The sequence below is a fragment of the Pseudorca crassidens genome, chromosome 17, assembly GCF_039906515.1.
Source record: "Pseudorca crassidens isolate mPseCra1 chromosome 17, mPseCra1.hap1, whole genome shotgun sequence".
NCBI lineage: Eukaryota > Metazoa > Chordata > Mammalia > Artiodactyla > Delphinidae > Pseudorca > Pseudorca crassidens.
Window position 1 is genome coordinate 31,535,904 of NC_090312.1, and position 24,202 is coordinate 31,560,105.

Below are 24,202 nucleotides of genomic sequence, written 5' to 3' on the forward strand. Positions count from 1 at the left end.
GAATTCAATGGAAGGTACTAAATGATATTATAGCACTTCGGTGTTAGATACAGAAATTAATGTCAAAGCATAATACCTCAAAGTAATAGACACTCATAATTGTTAGACATTAGGTTTAATATAAAGTATGGATTAAACTACTGTAAGAGTTATCCTTGTTTTCATGTATGATTCTCTTTCAAACTGAAAGTTCCAAAAATCTTCTTAAAGAAGGTTTACACATTTTTGTTTCCATAATAGATTTGTTAAATTACAAATTAATGACTAATATTTCTAAGTAGGATTTCATATAAGATGTATACTTTTATCACAACAGTGAAACCTATGTCAAACTTAAAAACATGGCACAAGAATAAAAGATACTTTCTTGTACTTTATGTTCTTGTTTTTATATTACTGTTTTGAAGTTATATTCCACAATGCCACTTTCTGGTGTTTGAAATACAAAATTATAGAGTGCAACTCGGGCTACTTCTAGAATCGGTGGAATATTTAGACAGAGAGCGCATATCCAACTCTGGACAGTAACGGTTTATGCGAGCATCGATGCAGATCATTCAAAGTTCAGTGTGTCTGAATGTGAGGATGGAATTTAAAAGTCTTCTTCTCAGAGAGCTTACATTAACACTCTTCTGAATAAGGTGTGACTCTAACATCAGAAAGTTTTCTTAGAGGAAAATGCCTGCTATATGACAGATTTTTATCTTAAAAAAACTCCATGACAGGAAAAATCCATGGTTGAAAACCTTAAGGCTTTTAGACAAAAAAAGATGAGTAGAACTCAGGTGGCAAACATGTTAATGAAAGTCCTCATATTTTCAGTCACCAAATAACATATGAAATAATTACATATAAAGTAAATATACTATCAATAGCACTTTACTTTTGGCAATTCTAAATTCCTAGTAATGGATAAGAGTACAGTTGGTTTCCAAATCTTCAGGATTTTTCAAAACTTTCAATCAGATGTTTAAAGAGCTTGGGGTTACTGAAAGGTACATTTTTGTTTTTTTAACCTTTTCTGTATGGACCTCCAAATGTTTGATGCCTTTTAATTTCTTTAACTTGAAGTTTTATGACTTCCTGATTCCCAAGTTCACCTTCTTATCACTTTGCCCACTTACATCAACAGGAGGGAAGTCGGCACTCGGACTTTCTTTCTCGCCAACACTGTGTTGGAAAATGAGGCTGCAACTATATTTTTACTTCTGCTTTTACTTTCCCTTCCCCAACTCAAGTTCCTTTTTTTTTAAATGAATTTTTATTTTTAATATATATATTTTTAAATAAATTTATTTATTTACTTTTGGCTGCGTTGGGTCTTCGTTGCTGTACGCGGGCTTTCTCTAGCTGTGGCGAGCAGGGGCTACTCTTTGTTGTGGTGCGTGGGCTTCTCATTGCGGTGGCTTCTCTTGTTGAGGAGCACAGGCTCTAGGTGCACGGGCTTCAGTAGTTGTGGCACGCGGGCTCAGCAGTTGTGGCTTGTGGGCTCTAGAGCGCAGGCTCAGTAGTTGTGGTGCACGGCCTTAGTTGCTCCGCGGCATGTGGGATCTTCCCAGACCAGGGCTCGAACCCGTGTCCCCTGCATTGGCAGGAGGATTCTTAACCACTGCTCCACCAGTGAAGCCCCCCCACCCTTTTTTTTAATACTACCAACAGATATACTAGGTACTGTTTCTCACACGATGTGGGAATAATTCTGTGTAAAGTAGAATTTCATTTCAGTGGGAACTCATGCTAGAGAAAGTATCGCTGTACTTTATTGTCACTATTTTCAGGGATTACAGAAGCAGCGAACCATCTGGCCCATGTTAAAGTGGCCTCTTAATGCAGATGCCTCCTACAATATACATTTTCATTCCCAGTACCGAGGATGTTTCTTGATACACAGTAAGAACACAATGTCTGCAGAAGTATTTAATTTATAAATGCGCCGTAGGACCTCACTTCTTGGCCTGGAGGTTTTCAGAGTGCTGTGGTTCCATATCATCCCAGCAAGGATTATCTCATGGCATTGTGTGCCCAGATTTGGGGGGCACCCCTGTATCTAACAAAATCACATTGCATTTACTTTTTTTTTTTTTTTTTTGTGGTATGCGGGCCTTTCACTGCTGTGGCCTCTCCCATAGTGGAGCACAGGCTCCAGACGCGCAGGCTCAGCGGCCATGGCTCACGGGCCTAGCCGCTCTGTGGCATGTGGGATCTTCCCAGACCGGGGCACGAACCCGTGTCCCCTGCATCGGCAGGCGGACTCTCAACCACTGCACCACCAGGGAAGCCCTGCATTTACTTTTTGACCAATAAATTCCAATCCCCAAATTTCCTTTTAAGATACAACTCAAACAATACGAAAATACATATGCATAACATAGTGTACTATTTTTAATTGTAAAATAATGCAATAACCTAATACATATAGGAAAATGGCCGAAAAAAGCATGGTACATACACATGGATGCAGCTCTGAAAAAAGTAAGGGAAAGGTTGCAGGGGAGATTAAGATGGCAGAGAGTAGGAGAATGCTGAGCTCACCTCACCCCAGGAACACATCAACAGTACAACTTCACGTGGAGCAATTCTCACTGAAAACAAACTGGAGACTGGCAGAAAGGCTATTCTACAACAAAGGCTCTAAAGAAAGATTCACACAGAACCAGGTAGGAAGGGAGGAGAAGCTGTCAGATCAGGGCCTGCGCCCTGAGCAGGGAACACAAAGAGGAGGGGGATATATCACAAGCTCGGGGATCCTGCCTGGGGAGTGAGGGGCTCGAGACACATACTGGGCACCCCCAGACCTGGAGTCCGACACTGGGAAGATGAGCCCCTTTAGCTGGTTTGAAAACCAGTGCGCCTTACCAGAGGGCTGGCTGTAAGAACCAAGACTCTGCTAGTGAAGAGTGCCCACGTGCTTGATTACTTCCAGGAACAAGCCAGAGGAAGCAGTAAATTAGACTCAGTAAAACAGGTGAATGGGTGAATGTATGGAGGGAGCAGGGCGATGGTCAGGAGAGGAGAAAGCAAGCAAATAGTTCTTTTTTAAACACTCTAGTACATATATTTTGGTAAACAAATATACACAATTACTGTTGGGTACATAGCAAGGAATGAAATTTGCCGGCCAAATTTAGCTTTAGTAGAGTACCGCCAAAAAATGTTTTCCAAAGTTATTCCACTTCACATTCCTTTTTAAAATAGCGCTTATTGGCTGTTTTAATACTTTTAGGAATTGCCAAAGTCTTCTGCCTTTTCCGTCTTTTGTTTGAGTCGTAGTCATTTGTATATTGTGTATGTGAGACCTTCATTAGATCTGTGTATTACAAGAACCTTCTACTCTGTTGGCTGCCTTTTCATTTTTAATGATGTCTTTTGATGAAAAGCTCTTAACATTTTAATGTAGTATAATTTACCATTTTTTCCTTTATAGTTAGTGCTTTTCTGTCCAATGTATGTGTATCCTAAAGTCATGATGATATTGTCCTATATTTTTCAACTAAAAGCATTATTTTTTTACCTTTAACATTTAGATCTACAATCTGTAATTAATTTTTGTATGTGGTATGACAGGTCAAGATTTTTTGTTCCATACAGACATCCAATTAATCCAGCATCATTTATTGAAAAGACCATTCTCTCCACTAAGCAGCAGCAGCATCTTTTTAAAAAATCAGTCTGTTTCTAGACTCTTGACTTTAATCCATTCTTTTGTATAGCCTTTGACCAATACCACATTGTTTTAAACACCTTTTTAATAGATCCTGATTATCTAGTATTTAAGACCACAGCCTCATTCTTCACTGTTGCCTCAGCTGTTCTTTGCCTTTACATTTCCATATAAATTATAGACCAGCTTAATTTCCACAAATAAACCTGGCTGAGATTTTCCCTGCCAATACAGATTGATTTTAGAGAACGGACATCTTTCAATTTTGTCTTCGTATCATGAGCATGGTATATCCTTCCTACTTATGTCTATCTTTTTGTTACATATCCGATTTTTTCAATGGTATTGCAAAATGACAGTATTTTAAGCTTCATTTTCTAACTATTGGTTTAGAAAGAATAAAAAGAAGGGTTTTTACTCTTTTTTTTAATATTGAACTTGTCTTTAGTGACCTTGGTAAATCAAATTATTTCAATAGTTTGATCTTTTTGGAATTTTCTATGTCCACGATTGTGTCCTATACAAATGACATTTAAAGTCTTTTCTTCCCAGTCCTTATGCCTTTTATCTTGCTTTATTGAACTGGTTGGAACTTCCAGGATAATGTTGAAGAGAAGTGGTGAAAGCAGTTATTATTGTTACGTTTCCTACTTCTGGGAGGAAACCTTCAATAATTCACCATTAAAGATGATGCTTCCTGTACATTTTTCAAGGATATTTTTCTATCAGATTGAGGAAGATCCCTTCTTTTCTAATTTGCTAAGTTTTTATCATAAACAGGCACTGAAATTGATCAAATGCTTCTTTTGCTTCTGTAGAGATGATCATGGATTTTTCTTCTTTAAATGTGGAAAACAATACCAATTTAAAAATAACTACTGTTTGCTTTCCTGGAATAAACTCAATTTGGTTGTAATATATTATTCTTTCATACATTGCTAAATTTGAGTTGTGAATATTTTATATAGGATTTTGTATCTATGCTCATACCATGCTGTTCTGTAATTTTTTTGGTAAGGATTGTAAAGTTTTGGTATCAAGGTGGTGCTAGCCTCAATAACATAAGTTCTCCCTTTTCTCAGTACCCTGGAAGAGTTCATGTAAGACTGATACTTTATTTTTCCTTAAATACTTAAAAGGATTACCCAGTGGAAGCATACAGACCTGAGTTTTTTGTGGGAAGGATTTTTTTTTTTTAATTAAGAGATTCAGTTTCTTTAATACAAAAATTTTATTTCTTCTTGGATCATTTTTTAATAAATTCTGTTTTCCAAAACATTTTTCTGTTTCATTTACATTGTCAAGTTTACTGATGCAAAGTTCTTCACAATATCTTATCTCTTTAAGGTTCACTGGTTCTAGTGATGTCTCCGTTTAAATTCTTAACAGTGATTTATCTTTTTCTTAATCTTGCTGGAGGCTTACAATTTTATTATTCTCAGATTTTCTGTTCTGTATGCTTGTTTTAAATTTTATTGATTTTTGCTCACATCTTTATTTCGTTTTTCCTTCTATTTTCATTAGGTTAAATTTGTTACTGTTCTTCTAGCTGCTTGAGATGGAAGCTTACAGCCTTTTCTTCTGCCTGTCACTTAATATTACTATACCCCCAAAACCTATCTCAAGAATTCTCTTTTCACTCAGTCTATAATCTCCAAGGGCATATCATCCACAGGTTATGGCTTCAACATCTACCTATATGTTGTTGATTTAAAATTTTTTTTTATCTATCAGAACAGAATATTAATTCCCCCCTGCCCCCAATCTGTTCTCTAGTTTCTCATATTATACTATAATAAGTTCCACAACTAACCTAACTTCCCTATCTGCTGCTTGTTTCTACTCTTTGTACCTCACCCATCTCGATGAATAATATATTCCTAACAAAAAAACCTGAGAGCTATCCTTAACTCTTTCTGACATCCAATTAATAACCATATCTTGTTAATCCTAATTCCTAAATCTGTTTCAAATCCATGCCTCCTTTCTTATCACTATTGCTACTATTCTCGTTCAGACCTCAACATTTTCGCTCTGGACTTTTCAACAGTCTTATTAGTGTCCTTGTCTCTAATTTGTTTCTCTACTAATCTACTTTTCACAGACATCTTTCTAAAGTGGAAATCTGATCATAACATTCTTGCACTCAAATTTTCTTAATCGCTCCTATGAGATTAAAAAAAATCTAAATTTTTTGACACTGCACAACAACAGAGCTCTTTATGAAATTAGTCTTACCTTGCTATGCACTCCCCACCAAGAAAACCAGGGACATAATTTAAAAATAACAAATGACTTACATTTCCTCATGTGCCAAGTACCCAAGTACATCCCCATTTTTTAAACTGTGCTGTTCCCTCTGTTTGAATGCATCCTTCCATCATTATTACTATTACCACCACCACACCACCACCACACCACCACCATAGCTCCTAGAACCATTTTTCACATATAAAAGACAGTAGTACATTTAATCAGACTTCTTAAATATAAAAATAACTTGATTATTCAATAAATCCAAACTCAAATTTATATTTATGTATTTAATTTTATTTGGTATACACCACTATGACCTTATTGTAATTGAAATCCAATACAGGATTTTTTTATGATTAGTCAACTCCACAAAGACAATAATACTGCTGTGGAAGACCAAAGGGGGAAAGAAACTGATATATTTATTTACAGTTCCCTATATTGTAAACATTTAATCTATACACTGGTAGTAACTTTTAATGAGAGCTTTACATAAACAAGGAAACGATGCCCTGTATTTCTATTCATATTCGGCAATAGCATATTAAATAGATTATCAGATTTTCTTTTTCATTAGCATTATGCTTTCTTTAGATAATTATCTAAACTTTCAAAAGATCTAAATATATCCAAGTACTATACAACTAAATCTACTTAAGCCAACATATTTGGCTTATAATTTCATTTTTAGAATAATTTAAAGTGCTATAAGCAACCTGGCAATCAACACTTTCTATAAGAACAAAACTACCTTTAAACATTAATTTACAAGATAATATACAATGTTTACCTGGAATAGCTGAAATTTCAGCACAAGGTCACTGTCACATGTATAACGGCAGGATTTTTTTGCATTACATGAAGCTTTGAAATTAACTGATGAATTATTGCCGCAATGGCTTATTACTGGTTTCCTACAAAAGAGGATAAGAACTACTGATATATTTTATCTTTTCTTTTTTTGAGGTCACTTGACAGTAAGTTTGCATATTCAACAAGTCTACTGAGTTACAATATTCTACTATAATCATTGCCCTTTTATAACAGCAAATGCTAATGGTGATTAATAACATATACCACTCAAAAAAAATCACAAGGTTTTTTTTTCTTTTCTTTTGAACAGGAACCTTATTTTCGGAGTTGGTGTGCAACAAGGCTAAAACAACAGAACTATAAAACAGTATACCTGACACAATACGTTGACGAAATATGCATCTGTCTCTTAGTTTTTGTAGTTATGATAATGCCCTGCTAAGCTACAAATATGTAAATAGTATATTTTCTTGCTTGATATATTAAATTCAGTAGAATCATCAAGTTCTCCTTCTCCTCTGTCATTTTATAACTCTTTATCAGGTAATTCAACGATGAAAGCATATGCCCAAACCCGCAGATCATGTGCACTGTGGTCTATTACAATCAGAATTTTCCTCAAATTTCATTTTTATTAAAATGAAATTGAGAATACAGGCAAAATTAATAAAGAGAATGTTGTACTGTGAATTAAAACTAGAACTCAGTGGTGTATGAAGTATGCATTGTTTTGGCATGTGTTTTTTCCTTTATAAGAATAACTAAGCGGAGCATGTCGAAAAGTCACCTGTGCCAACCTCACAGATACAGCAGTACCTAGTCTTCATTCCCTCAATATCCCAGGTTAGACTACTCTACTAAAACAATCAATATAGTTTAAAAAATAATAAACCAAAATAGGTTCAACAAAAGAGCACCATCCTATTAGGAGACTGAGAAAACATGGATTATAGATGAGGTGGTCACTATGATCAAAATGCTACCAAAATTCTGACAAAACCTAAGCTGTTACACTGCAGGGACCCACACCATGGTCTAACCCTAAAGACCTCTGGGACAGAAACATGATTTTAAAAATAAATTCCAAAATTATAGCTGTAAGAAATGGTGATATGAACTATTTTTAAAGCATGAGTTACATGTTACATTGTATTGCTTCTTGAACTTTCCAAACAATGCTTGTTTGTCCATGTCAGGTTTGGGCCATTATCCTGCTAAGAGAGAGAGCATTATATTCATTCAAAAGCCCAGATTTCAATGTCTTGGATAAAGAAGTCTTCCTTCTTAGAAAGTGTATGATTTCCAAATGTTTTACAAGAATGGCTTCTTCCATGGTAGAGATCTCCATCAAGCCACAGGGCAAATTCTCCCCTGTAATACATAGAAGAAAATCGTTCTAACAAAAATCTTTTAATACTTATGCCCTAAGTTGTAAAAGAATAATTGCAGAGGTTGTAAAATATTAATTTAATGAGACATTTCAATATTCAACAACTCTAAAAATTTTTTTCAAAACCATTCCCTACTCCTTTCCACACAAAGTGGCACAAGGCAACTTTGTTTTGTTCATATCCCATTATAAAATCACTTAACATATAGATCAAGGAGTAAGATGAACCCTCTAAAATTATAGAATTAGCTTTTGAGGCAGGTACTACTCTGTTATTCTTTGCCTGGTATTATGAATTTCTCTTTGCTGTTTGGTTTTAATATATTTAACATGAGTTTCTTAGCGACATGAAAACTCCCTATCATCTAAAATAAAATGTGTGGTTAATGTTAAGGGTTCACTCTCTTTTTCTTTTTTTTGAGGTATGTGGGCCTCTCACTGTTGTGGCCTCTCCCACTGTGGAGCACAGCCTCCGGAGGCGCAGGCTCAACGGCCATGGCTCATGGGGCCTAGCTGCTCCGCGGCACGTGGGATCCTCCCGGACCAGGGCACGAACCCGTGTCCCCTGCATTGGCAAGCAGCCTCTCAACCACTGCGCCACCAGGGAAGCCCAAGGGTTCAATCTCTAACTCACAGCTGAGGAAACTTTAGACTTGAGTTGTTCAAGGTCCCACATGTGATTTATGTTGAAGCTGGAATTTGCATGAGGTCTATCTGACTCCAAAGCCTATATTCAGTCCATCACATGATTTTGATTTCTTTGGGGCTCCTGTTTGGAATTCTGGAATATCAAGTCCTTACAGCTCCCATTTTCTGAGACTGTACTCACCTTCAAAGACTGTAAACTTGTCTTAATTTGTTATCAACTGACCCAATGGTGAGTTTAGCTGCTGGAATCACGTTGCATCATTAACACTAAGTTGCAGCAAATATCTAATGACATTGTGTACATTACTTTCAAAGACTAAAGGCACCCTTAATAGCTTGAAATTATAAGCCACTTGCTTGTGAGGCTTTCCTGGAGAGCTAACTGAATCACATGTAAGACCACCATTGGAGTAGGGACGAATGACTCTGCCTTCTCCCCAAACAAAAAAGGTGTAATTGGAACATATAAACATTATAAGCTAATTCCAACAACTAAAAATAACATGGTTTTTAGTTACCTGGTTATGTCCTTCAGAGAAGGCTATCATAACCATGGTTAATTTTTAATCACTGAAATCATGTCTTCCGAATACCTATCTATAGAGAAGTTGTAAGAGAATGTGCTAGAATCACTCAGGATGATGACTATCCAGGCTAACAAGATTCTGTGGCCTGAACGAATTATTATTATATATCCTGAAATGTGGGAAACAAATAACACTTCTATAAATTTAGGAGTTATTTAGCATACATTATTCCGATCCGGAAGGATAGAGAGAAATAACAAATGAAGGAAGTCGTGTTTGCTAAGGGCTAGTTGAGGAGTCTAGGCTAGGAGGCAGTAGAGCAAGCTACCCCCAAATACCATGAAGACTAAATGAAGGTGGAATACCAGAACAAAAAAACAAAGTTTCTCACAATGCTTCCTATGCCAAAAGAATCAAATCAAACTGCTGATTACTCATACTGTTAAAAAAAAAGAAAACAAGCCCTGAAAATCGGGGGTGGGGGTGTCACTAACATTTTTAACAGGAAAACAGATTTCTATTGTCTAAAATATCAATCCCAATAGTCTCCAGGGTAGAATAACATGAAAAATTTTAGACCTTTTTTATAAATTGAGACAAAGAACATATCACCATGGTTTTCTGAAAATTTGAGAAGTTCTAAGGGATTAGTGTATTTCTCTTTCAACTATCAAGAAGTCACTAGACTTTAAAAGAAGGGTTTTAATCAAAAGGGTTAATCAAAGGGGAATCAACTAAACAGCATTTTGAGATGAGTAGTATTCTACCAAAAGTTTCAAATACTACACTCAAGCACCTTCTTGCAAATATTATACTTTCTTAGTCATAATATATAAATTAGGATTCCAATGTCAAAACTTTCCAAAGATAGCTGATTTTATAAATAACACAAATGAATTTTTTTTTTTTTTTTTCCGGTACGCGGGCCTCTCACTGTTGTGGCCTCTCCCGTTGCGGAGCACAGGCTCCGGACGCACAGGCTCAGCGGCCATGGCTCACGGGCCCAACCGCTCCGCGGCGTTTTCCCACACCGGGGCACGAACCCGCGTGCCCTGCATCGGCAGGCGGACTCTCAACCACTGCACCACCAGGGAAGCCCCACAAATGAATTTTTAAAGTTTCTTTCAAAATCTCACAGTCAAATGTTCAAGAGACTTACCCTCCACCACCAAAAGCTAGTGAATCCATGTCTCCTTTGATAAAAAACATATTATCTCCTGTCCACTTAAAGACCTACAAAAATGACAAAAGCTTTAAATATGTAGATGAAAATATCACTATCTATGTGAATTTCTCTTTTCTGACTACAAGAGTTCAATGGTTAATGAGAAAAGTTAAAGAAAGTAGAAAATTAGTTAAAAACTGAGTAGATGTCATTAACTTTTATTTTAGCATCAAATATAAATGAACATTAATTTGATAATGTTTTAACATTTTGGTATAGGGCCAAGGTCTTTTCTTTGGGTATGAATTTGCCTATCATTATTCTCACAGAAGCCTATAGCACGTGTTTATGCTTTCCAGTTTCAATTTCTTTAAAGAGGAGTGAACATAAAAACACTTGAGACATTCAAGGGTAAAACTTTTAGATGTTAATATTCTTAAATATTTTTAACCTTTCATGCAAGTTCTACCTAAACCTAATACAACATCAATTTATAGCACCTCACCTTTATAAAAATTTTCCAAAGTATTCATTACAGTTTTCAATAAAATACACTTTAGCACTCACTTTTTCATATACATATGACATTTGTTTAATTACATTATTAGTTACCAGGTAGAAACAGCATCATAAAAAAGGACTGGAAACAAGTATAACTGAAACTTCAAAAATCTGTAACAACTACAAGCTTCCAGGTAGCTGTAGGCATCAGTTGATATGTTTTATGGAAGGAATGGAAAGCACTAGTTAATCTGGTGAGCCACTTAAACCCAAATTTGTTAAGAGAGTTCATTCCTATTATGTTATCAAATCCTATTTTGTTCATTATAGAAACTGTTCCTAAAGACAATTTTTTAAAAAACCAACTGTGTTGATCCCTATTTTCAAGGTTATAATTTCATCTCTTAGGTACTGTCTGACATGCTGAACCTGACTGTACCAGAGACTCTGAGATTGCACTCAATGCTTTAAACAGTTACACATTCACTAAAATGCATGTATTAAATTTCAGATCTCATTGGCATTAGAATGTATCTAATTTTAGTCAAGTCACAATAAAGAAAATGAAATCAGGTAATCACTGTTGATTTAACCCCAAATAATTTGTTTTTAAAATTTTCAAGACTGACATCATTAAACTTGGTCATTAAAAGTTTCTAGAAATTTTACAAAGATAATTAATAAACAAAACAGTAATAATGACGTATACTCCTTACTGAGCCCATGATGTCTTTCTGGTACCACACCAAGTGTTACACATATATGGTTCTCATTTAATTTTTAAACAACCTTGTTACATTTTATGATCCCCATTCTAACCACAGGAAAGTTGAAGCTCACAATGGTCAAAAAAGTGCTTGGTTATCAGTTAGTAAAAGGCAGAGATTGAGAGTCAAATGCAAGTATGCAGGACTCCAAAGTGAATGTTCTATTCAAGATGACACCTCTTCACAAACTGAATATAACTGGAATAAGTGTTCTTACCTCAAATTGTGGACAGAATGTAAAAACAAAGGTCTCTCCAGTACCATAAAAGCCATCACTTACTTTAAATGGCTCAGACGCCAATGCACCAAAAACCTAAGGATAAAAAAGGCACGTTCAATGACATGACTATTAATTTGTTTCGGTAAGCACTGTCCCAGTATATATGTTTAAGTAAAATGCAAAAAGTTTAATCTAGCATAGTTTTGTCTACTTGTACTTAAAGAAGTGAAACATGACCAGTTGTCACACAATTCATATTATTGTCAGGTACAAAGCATATCAGTTTCTCAGTGGGAAAAAACCAGATTTTTCCTAGTTTTGAAATCTAAAAACATGTCTATTATAACAAAAAGATAATCTAAAAAAGTGGTAGCCACATTTCAGCATGACAATGTACACACAGTGAGGACAACATGCTGTTGTGGTACTGTAGCACTTACGACAGCAAAAACCCCTCAGTATGGGTAAACATTCTACTACTAAAAAGGCATGCCAGTTTCCTCTTCATTAGACAGTAAATTCCATGAGGACAGAACTTCAGTCTGAATTGTTTGGTCCTGTAATGCCTTGCCTTTACACAGTACAAGACACACAGTAGATACCCTAAAAAAAGGATGAATAAATGAACAAGAGGACTGGACAAGTCATTTCAATGTTGTGGGTCTAAGGTTCCAGATCACGAAATGGCAAAGTAGAGTTCGATGATCTCTACAGTCACTATCTCTCCTGACATTCTACTTCCAGACTCAATTTTTAAAATAGACTTTTCTTATTGTAAGGTGTGTATGTACATATATATATATATATATATATATATAATACAATCATACAGATCAATTTGGAATCATCACAAAGCAAAGTTCCATTCAACCTTCATGCAGACCTAGAAACAGGACATTACCAGCACCCCAGAAACTCTGTACCACCACCTCCACCTCCCAAAATGAAGCTACTAGGTCTGACAATAACAAAGACGTGTTCTGCCCATTTATGAACTTGCTGTTTCAGGAATAACCAAACCGTCTCTTCCTTATCTGGGACTTTGTTCTTGGTCTCATCGTCACACAATTATCTTTATTTATTTTATAAATTTTATTTATTTATTTTTTAGCTATTTTTTTAAAAACATCTTTATTGGAGTATAATTGCCTTACAATGGTGTGTTAGTTTCTGCTGTATAACAAATTGAATCAGCTATACATATACATATATCCCCATATCTCCTCTCTCTTGCATCTCCCTCCCTCCCACCCTCCGTATCCCACACCTCTAGGTGGTCACAAAGCACCGAGCTGATCTCCCTGTGCTATGTGGCTGCTTCCCACTAGCTAGCTATTTTACATTTGGTAGTGTATATACGTCCATGCACTCTCTCACTTCATCCCAGCCTACCCTTCCCCCTCCCCGTGTCCTCAAGTCCATTCTCTACATCTGCATCTTTATTCCTGTCCTGCCACTAGGTTCTTCAGAACCATTTTTTCTTCTTTTTTTTTTTTACATTCCGTATATATGTGTTAGCATATGGTATTTGTTTTTCTCTTTCTGATTTAGTTCACTCTGTATGACAGTCTCTACGTCCCTCCACCTCACTACAAATAACACAATTTTGTTTCTTTTTATGGCTGAGTAATATTCCATTGTATATATGTGCCACATCTTTATCCATTCATCTGTCAATGGACACTCAGGTTGCTTCCAAGCCCTGGCTATTGTAAACAGAGATGCAATGAACATTGTGGTACCTGTCTCTTGAGTTATGGTTTTCTCAGGGTATATGCCCAGTAGTGGGATTGCTGGGTTGTATGGTATCTCTTATGTTTAGTTTTTTTAAGGAACCTCCATGTGGTTCTCCATAGTGGCTGTATCAATTTACATTCCCACCAACAGTGCAAGAGGGTTCCCTTTTCTCCACACCCTCTCCAGCAATTATTGTCTGTAACTGATATCTAGTCTCATAGTGTTGTGGTCGGAAAAGATACTTGATACGATTTCAATTTTCTTAAATTTACCAAGGCTTGATTTGTGACCCAACATATGATCTATCTTAGAGAATGTCCATGAGCACTTGAGAAGAAAGTGTATTGTGCTGTTTTTGGATCGAATGTCCTATAAATATCAATTAAGTCCATCTTGTTTAATGTATCATTTAAAGCTTGTGCTTCCTTATTTATTTCCATTTTGGATGACGTGTCCATTGGTGAAAGTGAGGTGTTAAAGTCCCTTGCTATGACTGTGTTACTGTCGATCACCCTTTTATGGCTGTTAGCATTTTCCTTATGTATTGAGGTGCTCCTATGTTGGGTGCATAAATATTTACAATTGTTATATCTTCTTCTTGGATTGATCCCTTGATCAATATGTAGTGTCCTTCTTTGTCTCTTGTCATAGTCTTTGTTTTAAAGTATATTTTGTCTGATATGAGAATTGCTACTCCAGCTTTCTTTTGATTTTCATTTGCATGGAATATCTTTTTCCATCCCCTCACTTTCAGTCTGTATGTGTCCCTAGGTCTGAAGTGGGTCTCTTGTAGACAGCATATATACGGGTTTTGTTTTTGTATCCGTTCAGCCAGTCTATGTCTTTTTGTTGAAGCATTTAATCCATTTACATTGAAGGTAGTTATCGATATGTATGTTCCTATTACCATTTCCTTAATTGTTTTGGGTCTGTTATTGTAGGTGTTTTCCTTCTCTTGTGTTTCCTGCCTAAAGAAGTTCCTTTAGCATTTGTTGTAAAGCTGGTTTGGTGGTGCTGAATTCTCTTAGCTTTTGCTTGTCTGTAAAGCTTTTAATTTCTCCATCGAATCTGAATGAGGTCCTTGCTGGGTAGAGTAATCTTGGTTGTAGGTTTTTCCCTTTCATCACTTTAAATATGTCCTGCCACTCCCTTCTGGCTTGCAGAGTTTCTGCTGAAAGATCAGCTGTTAACCTTATGGGGATTCCCTTGTATGTTATTTGTTGCTTTTCCCTTGCTGCTTTCAATATTTTTCTTTGTATTTAATTTTTGATAGTTTGATTAATATGTGTCTTGTGCTTCTCCTTGGTTTTATCCTGTATGGGACTCTCTGCCCTTCCTGGACTTGACTATTTCCTTTCCTATATTAGGGACGTTTTCAAGTATGATCTCTTTAAGTATCTTCTCAGCCCCTTTTTTTTCCCTCTTCTTCTCTGGGACCCCTATAATTCAAAAGTTGGTGCATTTAATATTGTCTCAAAAGTCTCTGAGACTGTCCTCAATTCTTTTAATTCTTTTTTCTTTATTCTGCTCTGCAGTAGTTATTTCCTCTGTTTTATCTTCCTGGTCACTTCTCCGTTCTTCTGCCTCAGTTATTCTGCTATTGATTCCTTCTAGAGAATTTTTAATTCCATTTACTGTTTTGTTTATCATTGTTTGTTTGCTCTTTAGTTCTTCTAGGTCCTTGTTAAACGTTTCTTGTATTTTCTCCATTCTATTTCCAAGATTTTGGATCATCTTTACTATCATTACTCGGAATTCCTTTCCAGGTAGACTGCCTATTTCCTCTTTATTTCTTTGGTCTGGTGGGGTTTTACCTTGCTGCTTCATCTGCTGTATATTTCTCTGTCTTCTCATTTTACTTAACTTACTGTGTTTGAGGTCTCCTTTTCGTAGCCTGCAGGTTCATAGTTCCCGTTATTTTTGGTGTCTGTCCCCAGTGGCTAAGGTTGGTTCAGTGGGTTTTGCAGGCTTCCTGGTGAAGGGGACTGATGCCTGTGTTCTTGTGGATGAGGCTGCATCTTGTCTTTCTGGTGGGCAGGACCGCATCAGGTGGTGTGTTTTGGGGTGTCTGTGAACTTATTATTTGGGGTGTCTGTGTTATTTTAGGCAGTCTCTCTGCTAATGGGTGGGGTTGTGTTCCTGTCTTGCTAGTTGTTTGGCATAGGGTGTCCAGCACTGTAGCCTGGTGGTCATTGAGTGGAGCTGGGTCTTCACGTTGAGATGGAGATCTCTGGGAGACCTTTCACCATCTGATATTACGTGGGGCTGGGAGGTCTCTGGTGGACCAATGTCCTGAACTCAGCTCTCTAACCTCAGAGGCTCAGGCCTGACACTTGGCCGGAGGACCAAGACCCTGTTAGCCAGATGGCTCAGAAGAAAAGGGAGGAAAAAAAAGAAAGAAAGAAAGAGAAAGAAAGAAAGAAAGAGAGAAAGACAGAAAGAAAAATAAAGTTATTAAAATAAAAAATATATTATTAAAAATAAAAAATAAGAGTAATTAAAAAGAAAGAAGAGAGCAATCAAATCAAAAAAGAAAATCCACCAATGATAACAAGTGCTAAAAACGATACTAAAAAAAACCAAAACAAAGTGAAAAAAGACAGACCCCTAGGTCAAATGGTAAAATCAAAGCTATACAGACAAAATAACACAAAGAAGCATATACATACACACTCACCAAAGGAGAAAAGGAAGAATATATATATATATATATAAAAGAAGAAAAAAGGAAGAGAGCACCAAATCAATAAACAAATCTACCAATGATAATAAGCTCTAAATACTAAACTAAGGTAAACATAAAACCAGAAACAAATTAGATGCAGAAATCAAACCCCAAATCTACAGTTGCTCCCAAAGTCCACCTCATCAATTTTGGGACAATTCATTGCTTATTCAGGTATTCCACAATGCAGGGTATATCAATTTGATTGTGGAGCTTTAATCCACTGCTCCTGAGGCTGCATGGAGAGATTTCCCTTTCTCTTCTTTGTTCGCACAGCTCCTGGGGTTCAGCTTTGGATATGGCTCTGCCTCTGTGTGTAGGTCACCTGAGGGCATCTGTTCCCCAACCAGACAGGACGGGGTTAAAGTAGCAGGTGATTAGGGGGCTCTGGGTCACTCAGGCCAGGGGGGAGGGTAGGGTACGGAATGTGGGGCGAGCCTGCGGCGGCAGAGGCCAGCATGATGCAACAGCCTGAGGTGCACTGTGCGCTCTCCTGGGGAAGTTGTCCCTGGATCACGGGACCCTGGTAGTGGTGGGCTGCACAGGCTCTCAGGAGAGAAGGTGTGGATAGTGACCCGTGCTTGCACACAGGCTTCTTGGTGGCTGCAGCAGCAGCCTCAGCATTTCATACCTGTCTCTGTGGTCCGCGCTGATAGCTGCATCTCGCACCCATCTCTGGAGCTCGTTTAGGCGGTGCTCTGAATCCCCTCTCCTTGTGCACCCCGAAACAATGGTCTCTTGCCTCTTAGGCAGGTCCAGACTTTTTCCCAGACTCCCCTCCAGCTAGCTGTGGCGCACTAGTCCCCTTCAGGCTGTGTTCACGCAGCGAACCCCAGTCCTCTCCTTGGGGTCTGACCTCTGAAGCCAGAGCCTCAGCTCCCAGCCCCCACCCGCCCTGGCCGGTGAGCAGACAAGCCTCTCAGGCTGGTGAGTGCTGGTTGGCCGCAATGCTCTGTGCGGGAATCTCTCCGCTGTGCCCTCCGCACCCCTGTTGCTGTGCTCTCCTCCGTGTCTCTGAAGCTTCCCCCACCCACCTGCCGTCTCCGCCAGTGAAGGGGCTTCCTAGTGTGTGGAAACTTTTCCTCCTTCACAGCTCCCTCCCAGAGGTGCAGGTCCCGTCCCTATTCTTTTGTCTATGTTTTTTTTTTTCTTTTGCCCTACTCAGGTACCTGGCGAGTTTCTTGCCTTTTGGGAAGTCTGAGGTCTTCTGCCAGAGTTCAGTAGGTGTTCTGTAGGAGCTGTTCCTCATGTAGATGTATTTTTGATGTATTTGTGGGGAGGAAGGTGATCTCCACGTCTTACTCCTCTGCCATCTAGAAGCTATCTCTCACAATTATCTTTAACTTTCTAAAATTTACCCACATTTCAAGACTGTCAATTTCCACTACTTCCTGGAACCTCATTCTTATCTCCCTCAGATAGGAATGAACAATCTAAACACCCCTTTTACTTTTTACAGATTCTAACTATACTGGGCATATTTTGCTTGGCTTTAGAGATACTCACATACTTTAGTATTCTTTTCTACCAGACTGTAATTCCTTTGAAGGCAGGAACTGTTTAATTATTCATGCTCATATCTATACCTCTGTAGGACTCAGCATTGCCTTGCATATCAAAAGCACTCAATAATTACCAGTTAAACTTAATAAAATGTACTAATGAAAATTTTTATCAAAAGAATATGCTAACATTACTGTTACTACCATCTCTTAAAAGGTAAGGTTGTTATTTTTCATACCTGCCCATCACTGTCTTTAATCACCATCAGCACTGGAGTGTCTAAACCTGTCATTGTTCGATAAAGGGTCTTCAAGCTTGTACCATGCTTCCCAGTACCATAAACAAGAGTCCATGGATAGCCAATTGTTCTTGGTGGAAGATGCTTGGTAAGCTTTGAAAAATAAATTGTTAACACATACTCAATAGCTGCTTATTGTTAATCTGTACGATACTAATCCAGTTGGAATTTAATAGTACTTTATAAAATGCAGCCTACAAAAATAACAGTAGAAAATATCATTGTCAAAGATACTGAGATGCTTTTAGAATAACTGTACATTTCTCAGTATGAAATATTAATTGTTCATTAGGAAAAGAAACAGTCATACCAAACAATATACAGATTAGAATAGAGTCAAGAAACATGGATTACTTATTGTTTGCATCCTCTGTATCAAATTAACAAAAATATTTGATGAACTGTTAGCTTGATTATTAATAACCTCTCAAATCCAGAGGCAGACTATCAGAATTAGAAATCAAGCTTCAATATGTTATAACTGTATGGCTTTGAACATTTATGTAACCTCTCTGCACCCACGTTTCTTCACTTACAAAATGTGACAATAAGAGCATCCAACTCCTACAGGGGCTGCAAGAACTACACTAGATTGCCCATATAAAGCAAGTAACTGGCACACAGTAAGAAATTAAATACTGGCCATTATATTGTCTCATCTAAATTGCTACTGTTATTTATTTTAATGTCTGCTTACCCAAACCTCCTAATATCTTCTATTACAGCTAGCTGTTATATTTTGTTTACTTTCTCTGCATTGAAGACTATGACTAGGAACAGCAGCCCTGCTTCTTCAGTTTTCAAAACAACTGAAAATAGGGTATTTTATTCTCATGGCACATACTCAGAAAGGCACATATGTGGGTATGTCATACCTTTTCAATTTGATCTGGCAGTAAGAGTTCACTGGGATCACTTAGGTTTGGTCGAAAAGATTCAGATTCCAGGTCTGCTTTCACTGGAGTAACCTGCTTTGAATTTATATCTTCCCTTGTAGTAATCTAAAGAAGTAAACAGCAGCAACATATTAATACAGAACGGCAACCAACCTTCAAAAATTTTAGCCTTTTGAGAGAAATAAAACCTTATACCTTAAAAAAGGTGGCTAAAGCTTCAATTTAGGATTTTAGAATAGGCAAAAGATGCTCCATCTAATAACAATGGCATGTCCAATGCAGAAAAAGTTTTTTTATAAGCAGACATTTTTCTCATCTACTACATGAGGAAGGACAGGTATTGAATGATAAACTCCACATTTCTGGTAAAAAGAGGTAAGTTGCATGGAAACTTTAATTTTTCTGTTCAAGGGCAAAAAATGAGCCAGCTAGCTTGCTTTTTATCTGTGCTATTTAAAATATGTGAGAATATTTTTTCACGGTTAACATAAAATTTGCCAAAAGTAATTAAGAAAACTTCCTGGGTGCCAAAATTTTAATTTAAAAAATAGTACAAAAAAAAAGGATAATGTTTCATTGGTGTGCATGTGTATGTGAATTTATCTGCTTCACTGAAAAGGTTACCATTAGTTTTAGAAATGCCTTTTTAATTTTTACTTTCTAAACATGAAATTTCTTTATCTAGCTGAACCAAACAATACATTTAAAAGTTAACTTTTTCACAAACCTATTTTTAAATTAGAACAATCTGATGCACTAAAAAGTATGTATGCTTTTCTTGATGGAAATGATCTCACTGATATTCTTAAAATGATAAAATGTTGATTAAATCAAAACAAATTCTTATACAATTTATTCTGTTGGTACTTTTTCCTATTAATTTTATTTTCATATGTAAAATGGAATAATATTAGAAAATAAAATACATGAAACAACAGTGATATTCTTAAAGTGACAGAAACGTTGATTAACTTAAATTCCTGTACAATTTATTCTGTTGGCACTTTTTCATATTAATTTTATTTTAATATATAAAATGCAGTAATATTAGAAAATAAAATATATGAAATGAAACTTTTAATTTGGAAAACAGAATTCTATTGCAGCAGATAACTAAAATGCAGCAATTCTCGACGACTGTGATTCCACGTAGGAATGAAATCTTGCTAAATTTTGTTCCTTTAACAGATTTCTTACCAAACCTAAACAACATATATTTTCAACCAATACATGTTCTAGAACTGTATTGTTTTTTGATGAAAACTATATTAATTCTTTCACATCATCATCATGTTTTACCCTTATTTTGATGATGTGAAAGGTTAAAAAATATCCAAGGCAGCATGAGAAGCATTAAAAGAAAAGAAAAAAATTCAGGAGTTCTAGCAAAGCCATGAAAGCATAACTCATTAAGAAGAGGAAAACACACAATAATACACCAAGCTGAAAAATGAGGTCAAATATATAGTTCTTATTCCTGAAAAATCACAAAGATTATTTCACAGAATTTTAAACAATTTATCTAGTTGTAGTGCCTAATCTATACTATTCCGAAGTATTTCTAATACCAACCAGGAAAACCTAAGGAGAAAAACAATTCATCTCATTATGATATTTGATGTAGGGTTGATACAACTGAAATAGCCTTAAAGAAGAGAACCTTGCTATCCGTTAAATTTTAAAACATTTTCCCATAGTACATCTTTCGGATTCCATTTAGTAAAGATTCTACCTCAAACCCAAGACATTCTTCCAATGTAAAATGAAAACTCCTCATCAATCTAAGAAATACAGTACTGAGAACAGTTCTAAAATAACAGAAAATTCCTCTGAACATTTTTCAAATGAAAAGATGCCAGAAAAGAAAGTCCTACAGCTCTTCAAGGCAATACTGTACTCTTTAATACAAAAGGAATTTTCTGATGGCGTATTTTAGTGCTGCAGTCAAAACGAATCCTTCAAAAAAGAGATTTGCCCTGACAAAAGACACTGAAAACAGGGAATATTCAATCTCTGGAGGGGTTTAAACTACTGAAGGGGGCACCTGGAGACGTCTGCAGAGTGTGCGCAGTTCTTCAGTATTTAGAGCATCGATCCTGCGGTGATACTCAGCCACTGACACTACCTGAATATGGAGACAGGAAGACAATAATTCCACTGACAGTTGAGAAAAACAGCCAAAACAAAACAAAAATTGGAGAAATTTAAATGGGAAAGAGAACTGTAATCAGGATTTCTTTCCCCACTCCATGCTGAAAATCCAAGAGATTTATATATTAAACTACGGTGACATACACATGAATGAATTTAACTTATTAACTACTACATCCAACTAACTACTAGTACACAACTTAAGGTTTATTTATAACTACTAGTACACAACTTAAGGTTCATATAGACAGAATTTGACTGAATAAATAGAACTACAGTCCTTTATAAAAGAAACACTATATAAAACATAACATGCTTTGCTAATATCAAAGATAACATCTAAAATCTAACTGTCTTGCAGTTTACAAAGAAAATGGTAGTTTCAACTCTCCCCTTCAAATCAGTTTTAACTCAAAGGTTACATCCTAATGGCAATGCTGGAAAAATTTCTTCTAGGCAAAGGTAACAAACGTACCCGTGCTATATGATCTGTATCAGAACAGAGAAGTGGGGGAGCAAGAAAAAGATATGAAGTACATTTTAAAACCTAAGACAGTAAGAAAAATAAGCTCCAGAAATAGAAAATTAGATTTTTAAAAGCATATCTAATAGCACTCTCAGGCATGTCCACTTAGTCTTTCTAAATGATCCTAAACTGAAAGTTTTTGCCTTTCCTCTACAGTAACTCTTTGTAGTTGGTACTGTAGCAGTTATTTGTGACTAAAATGTAATGACCTTCCTACATTCTAAATTTCTAAGGGAAATTCTATATCTTCTGTAATTGTCTAGACCAGTCTCTTGCACGGTGCTGAATTTGAAAGCCATGTCTGACAGATAAATATTATTATAAAAAGCCCATGAAAACAGACAAGTTTCCTCAGACTGACACAACAGGTACAGCTTTTTCAGATCGTGACATAATTCCCAAAACAGTAAGCATAATATAGTGAACTCTGGTGGTGCTATAAATGTGTGTTGAATTCTCCTGACCTATGACAAATTCCTCTTGTGATCAATCAATTATGTGTAGAGGTTCTGGTCACAAAATGCAGTTAAACCAACTGACCCATAAAAGGTTTAGATTTTTAAACTAACCTAGGTTTTAAAAGGTTCTTGTTCCAGTCAACTAAAACGCATTAGCTACTTCTATGAAGAGCTGTAAAGTTGTTGAAAGCAATGAAAGACATGAGAATAGAAAAAAGGAAAAGAAACTGAACAGATTTTCCATTCTGGCCATTATTATTAGATTGACTTTTGAAAAGCAAGAATGCTTGCAATATGATAGCTGACTCTCTACTTACAAAGAAACCCAAAGTAGTTATGATTTCAAGCTCTGGGGAATCAGATGGACCTAGGTTTTCCCCCTTCCTTATCTATTTCTCCATAAAACAGTGGAAATAATAATAGTACATACTAAATAGGGTTTTTGTGTAAATAAAATGAAGAAATGAAATGCACATAGAGGATTGAGTATAGTGCCCACCACAGACTAAACAGGGGTTAACACTACTTTTACTTAATTTTCCATCAATTACCCTAAGGACTAAAGGGTAATGTTGAAGAGTCTCCATATTTATTTTTGGTTTTTATTTTTGATATTAAAGTATTTCAGTTTTAAGAACTCAACTATTTTATATATTTTGTCTATTTTGAAAGTTTAATTTAAAAATATTAAAGGTTTTTCAATTAAGAACAGAATTTTCAATAAAGATGAAAGAAAAATTAGGTACTAAAAGTAAAAAAATAAAAATCACAGCTTGCTTTTCTAAGACCAGCAAAAGAAATCTCTACAAAATATTTAATGACCAGTTATACCTTTCTTCCTTCTTCCTATGGCATTCAGTCTAATCGAGAGTTTCCTAGACAAGAATTTTCAAATTATATGACTTAACTGTTCCTCTGCATTCTTTCTATTCCTCTACTCAACACTGATCTTACACTGAAAGCTCTTCCTTTTACCATATAAAACACAGTTCCTGGATGAAAGTAAAATTGAATTTGCTCACAAAACGGATCAGTTATAAACTAATTGTATCAACATCACTTAGAGTAGGAATCATCAGTGAGGGAACCATAAACTGGCATCATAAGTATAAGCTTATAACATCTGGTAGTCATAGTTTCTTTAAGGTCACTAATCTACTTTCCTCATTCATTTTTTTTTTTTTTTTGAACTGTATTCCTTTCTGGAATTTATAAACTCACCACTTCCTTACCTTTAAATATTTACTCATGCTGTGATGAATGATAATACACAATATTGTCAAAAGAGTAGGTGAACTAATAAAGAAAAAGGATTTGAAATCAAATGACTATGATCTTGGGGTGGCCTCAGCCTGCAGCAGCTTCAAGCAGGATTTTGGTTCCCCGGCCAGAGACTTAAGTCAGGCCTCGGCAGTGAGAGCGCTGAATCCTAGCCACTAGACCACCAGGGACAGTGGCCAGCGACAAGGTCCCTGGCTCGTCGGCTTTGCAGAAATGCATTCCCAGAGATGAAAAGTAGTGAAAAAAGTAAAGCATTTATCAGGAGGAAAAAGGGTACGTATGAACAGACTCACATGGGCAGACTCAGAGTCGAGAGTTGTGTGCTCGTAGTAGTTTACCTCACTTGTATGGGACATTTCTTCTGGGTTCCCTTTGGCCAATTATCTTGCTTTGCCTGGTTCTGGGTCTGTAATTGGTTTATCTCAGGGTCCTCCCACGTGTGCATGTGCATCTCTTAGCCGAGATGGAATTCTAGAGAAGAGGCCTATGGGTAGGTTGACATCACTTACTATGGGGTGACGCCCCCTCCCTTTTTGACCTCTGTGGAGCCTTTCTGCGCATGTGTAGTGGGAAAGGTCTCCTTGACTCTGAGAACGAGAAATATATGGTCCCTTTATCTTTCATCTGGGCAGGTCTTAGCTTCTCCTTCCTCCTGCTATTGTATTCATCTTGGAGAATC

The 24,202-nt window shown here is 36.5% G+C and overlaps 1 protein-coding gene across 9 annotated transcripts in view; it reads right to left on the reverse strand.

Moving 5' to 3' along the window:
* Positions 1 to 6,189: 6,189 nt before the first annotated feature.
* OXR1 (oxidation resistance 1) overlaps positions 6,190 to 24,202 on the reverse strand; it is a 452,875-nt gene continuing 434,862 nt past the window's right edge. For 6 of the 9 annotated variants that reach the window (XM_067711493.1, XM_067711498.1, XM_067711494.1 and 3 more), the window contains 6 exons: positions 21,152 to 21,232; positions 19,087 to 19,212; positions 18,152 to 18,304; positions 11,946 to 12,041; positions 10,455 to 10,528; positions 6,190 to 8,101 (listed from right to left, as the gene is read on the reverse strand). In XM_067711493.1, the coding sequence (XP_067567594.1) occupies positions 7,966 to 8,101; positions 10,455 to 10,528; positions 11,946 to 12,041; positions 18,152 to 18,304; positions 19,087 to 19,212; positions 21,152 to 21,232 (666 nt within the window). In that variant the 3' untranslated portion in view covers positions 6,190 to 7,965. The remainder of the gene's footprint in view (positions 8,102 to 10,454; positions 10,529 to 11,945; positions 12,042 to 18,151; positions 18,305 to 19,086; positions 19,213 to 21,151; positions 21,233 to 24,202) is intronic. The other 3 variants (XM_067711496.1, XM_067711497.1, XM_067711501.1) reach the window with 1 other exon arrangement.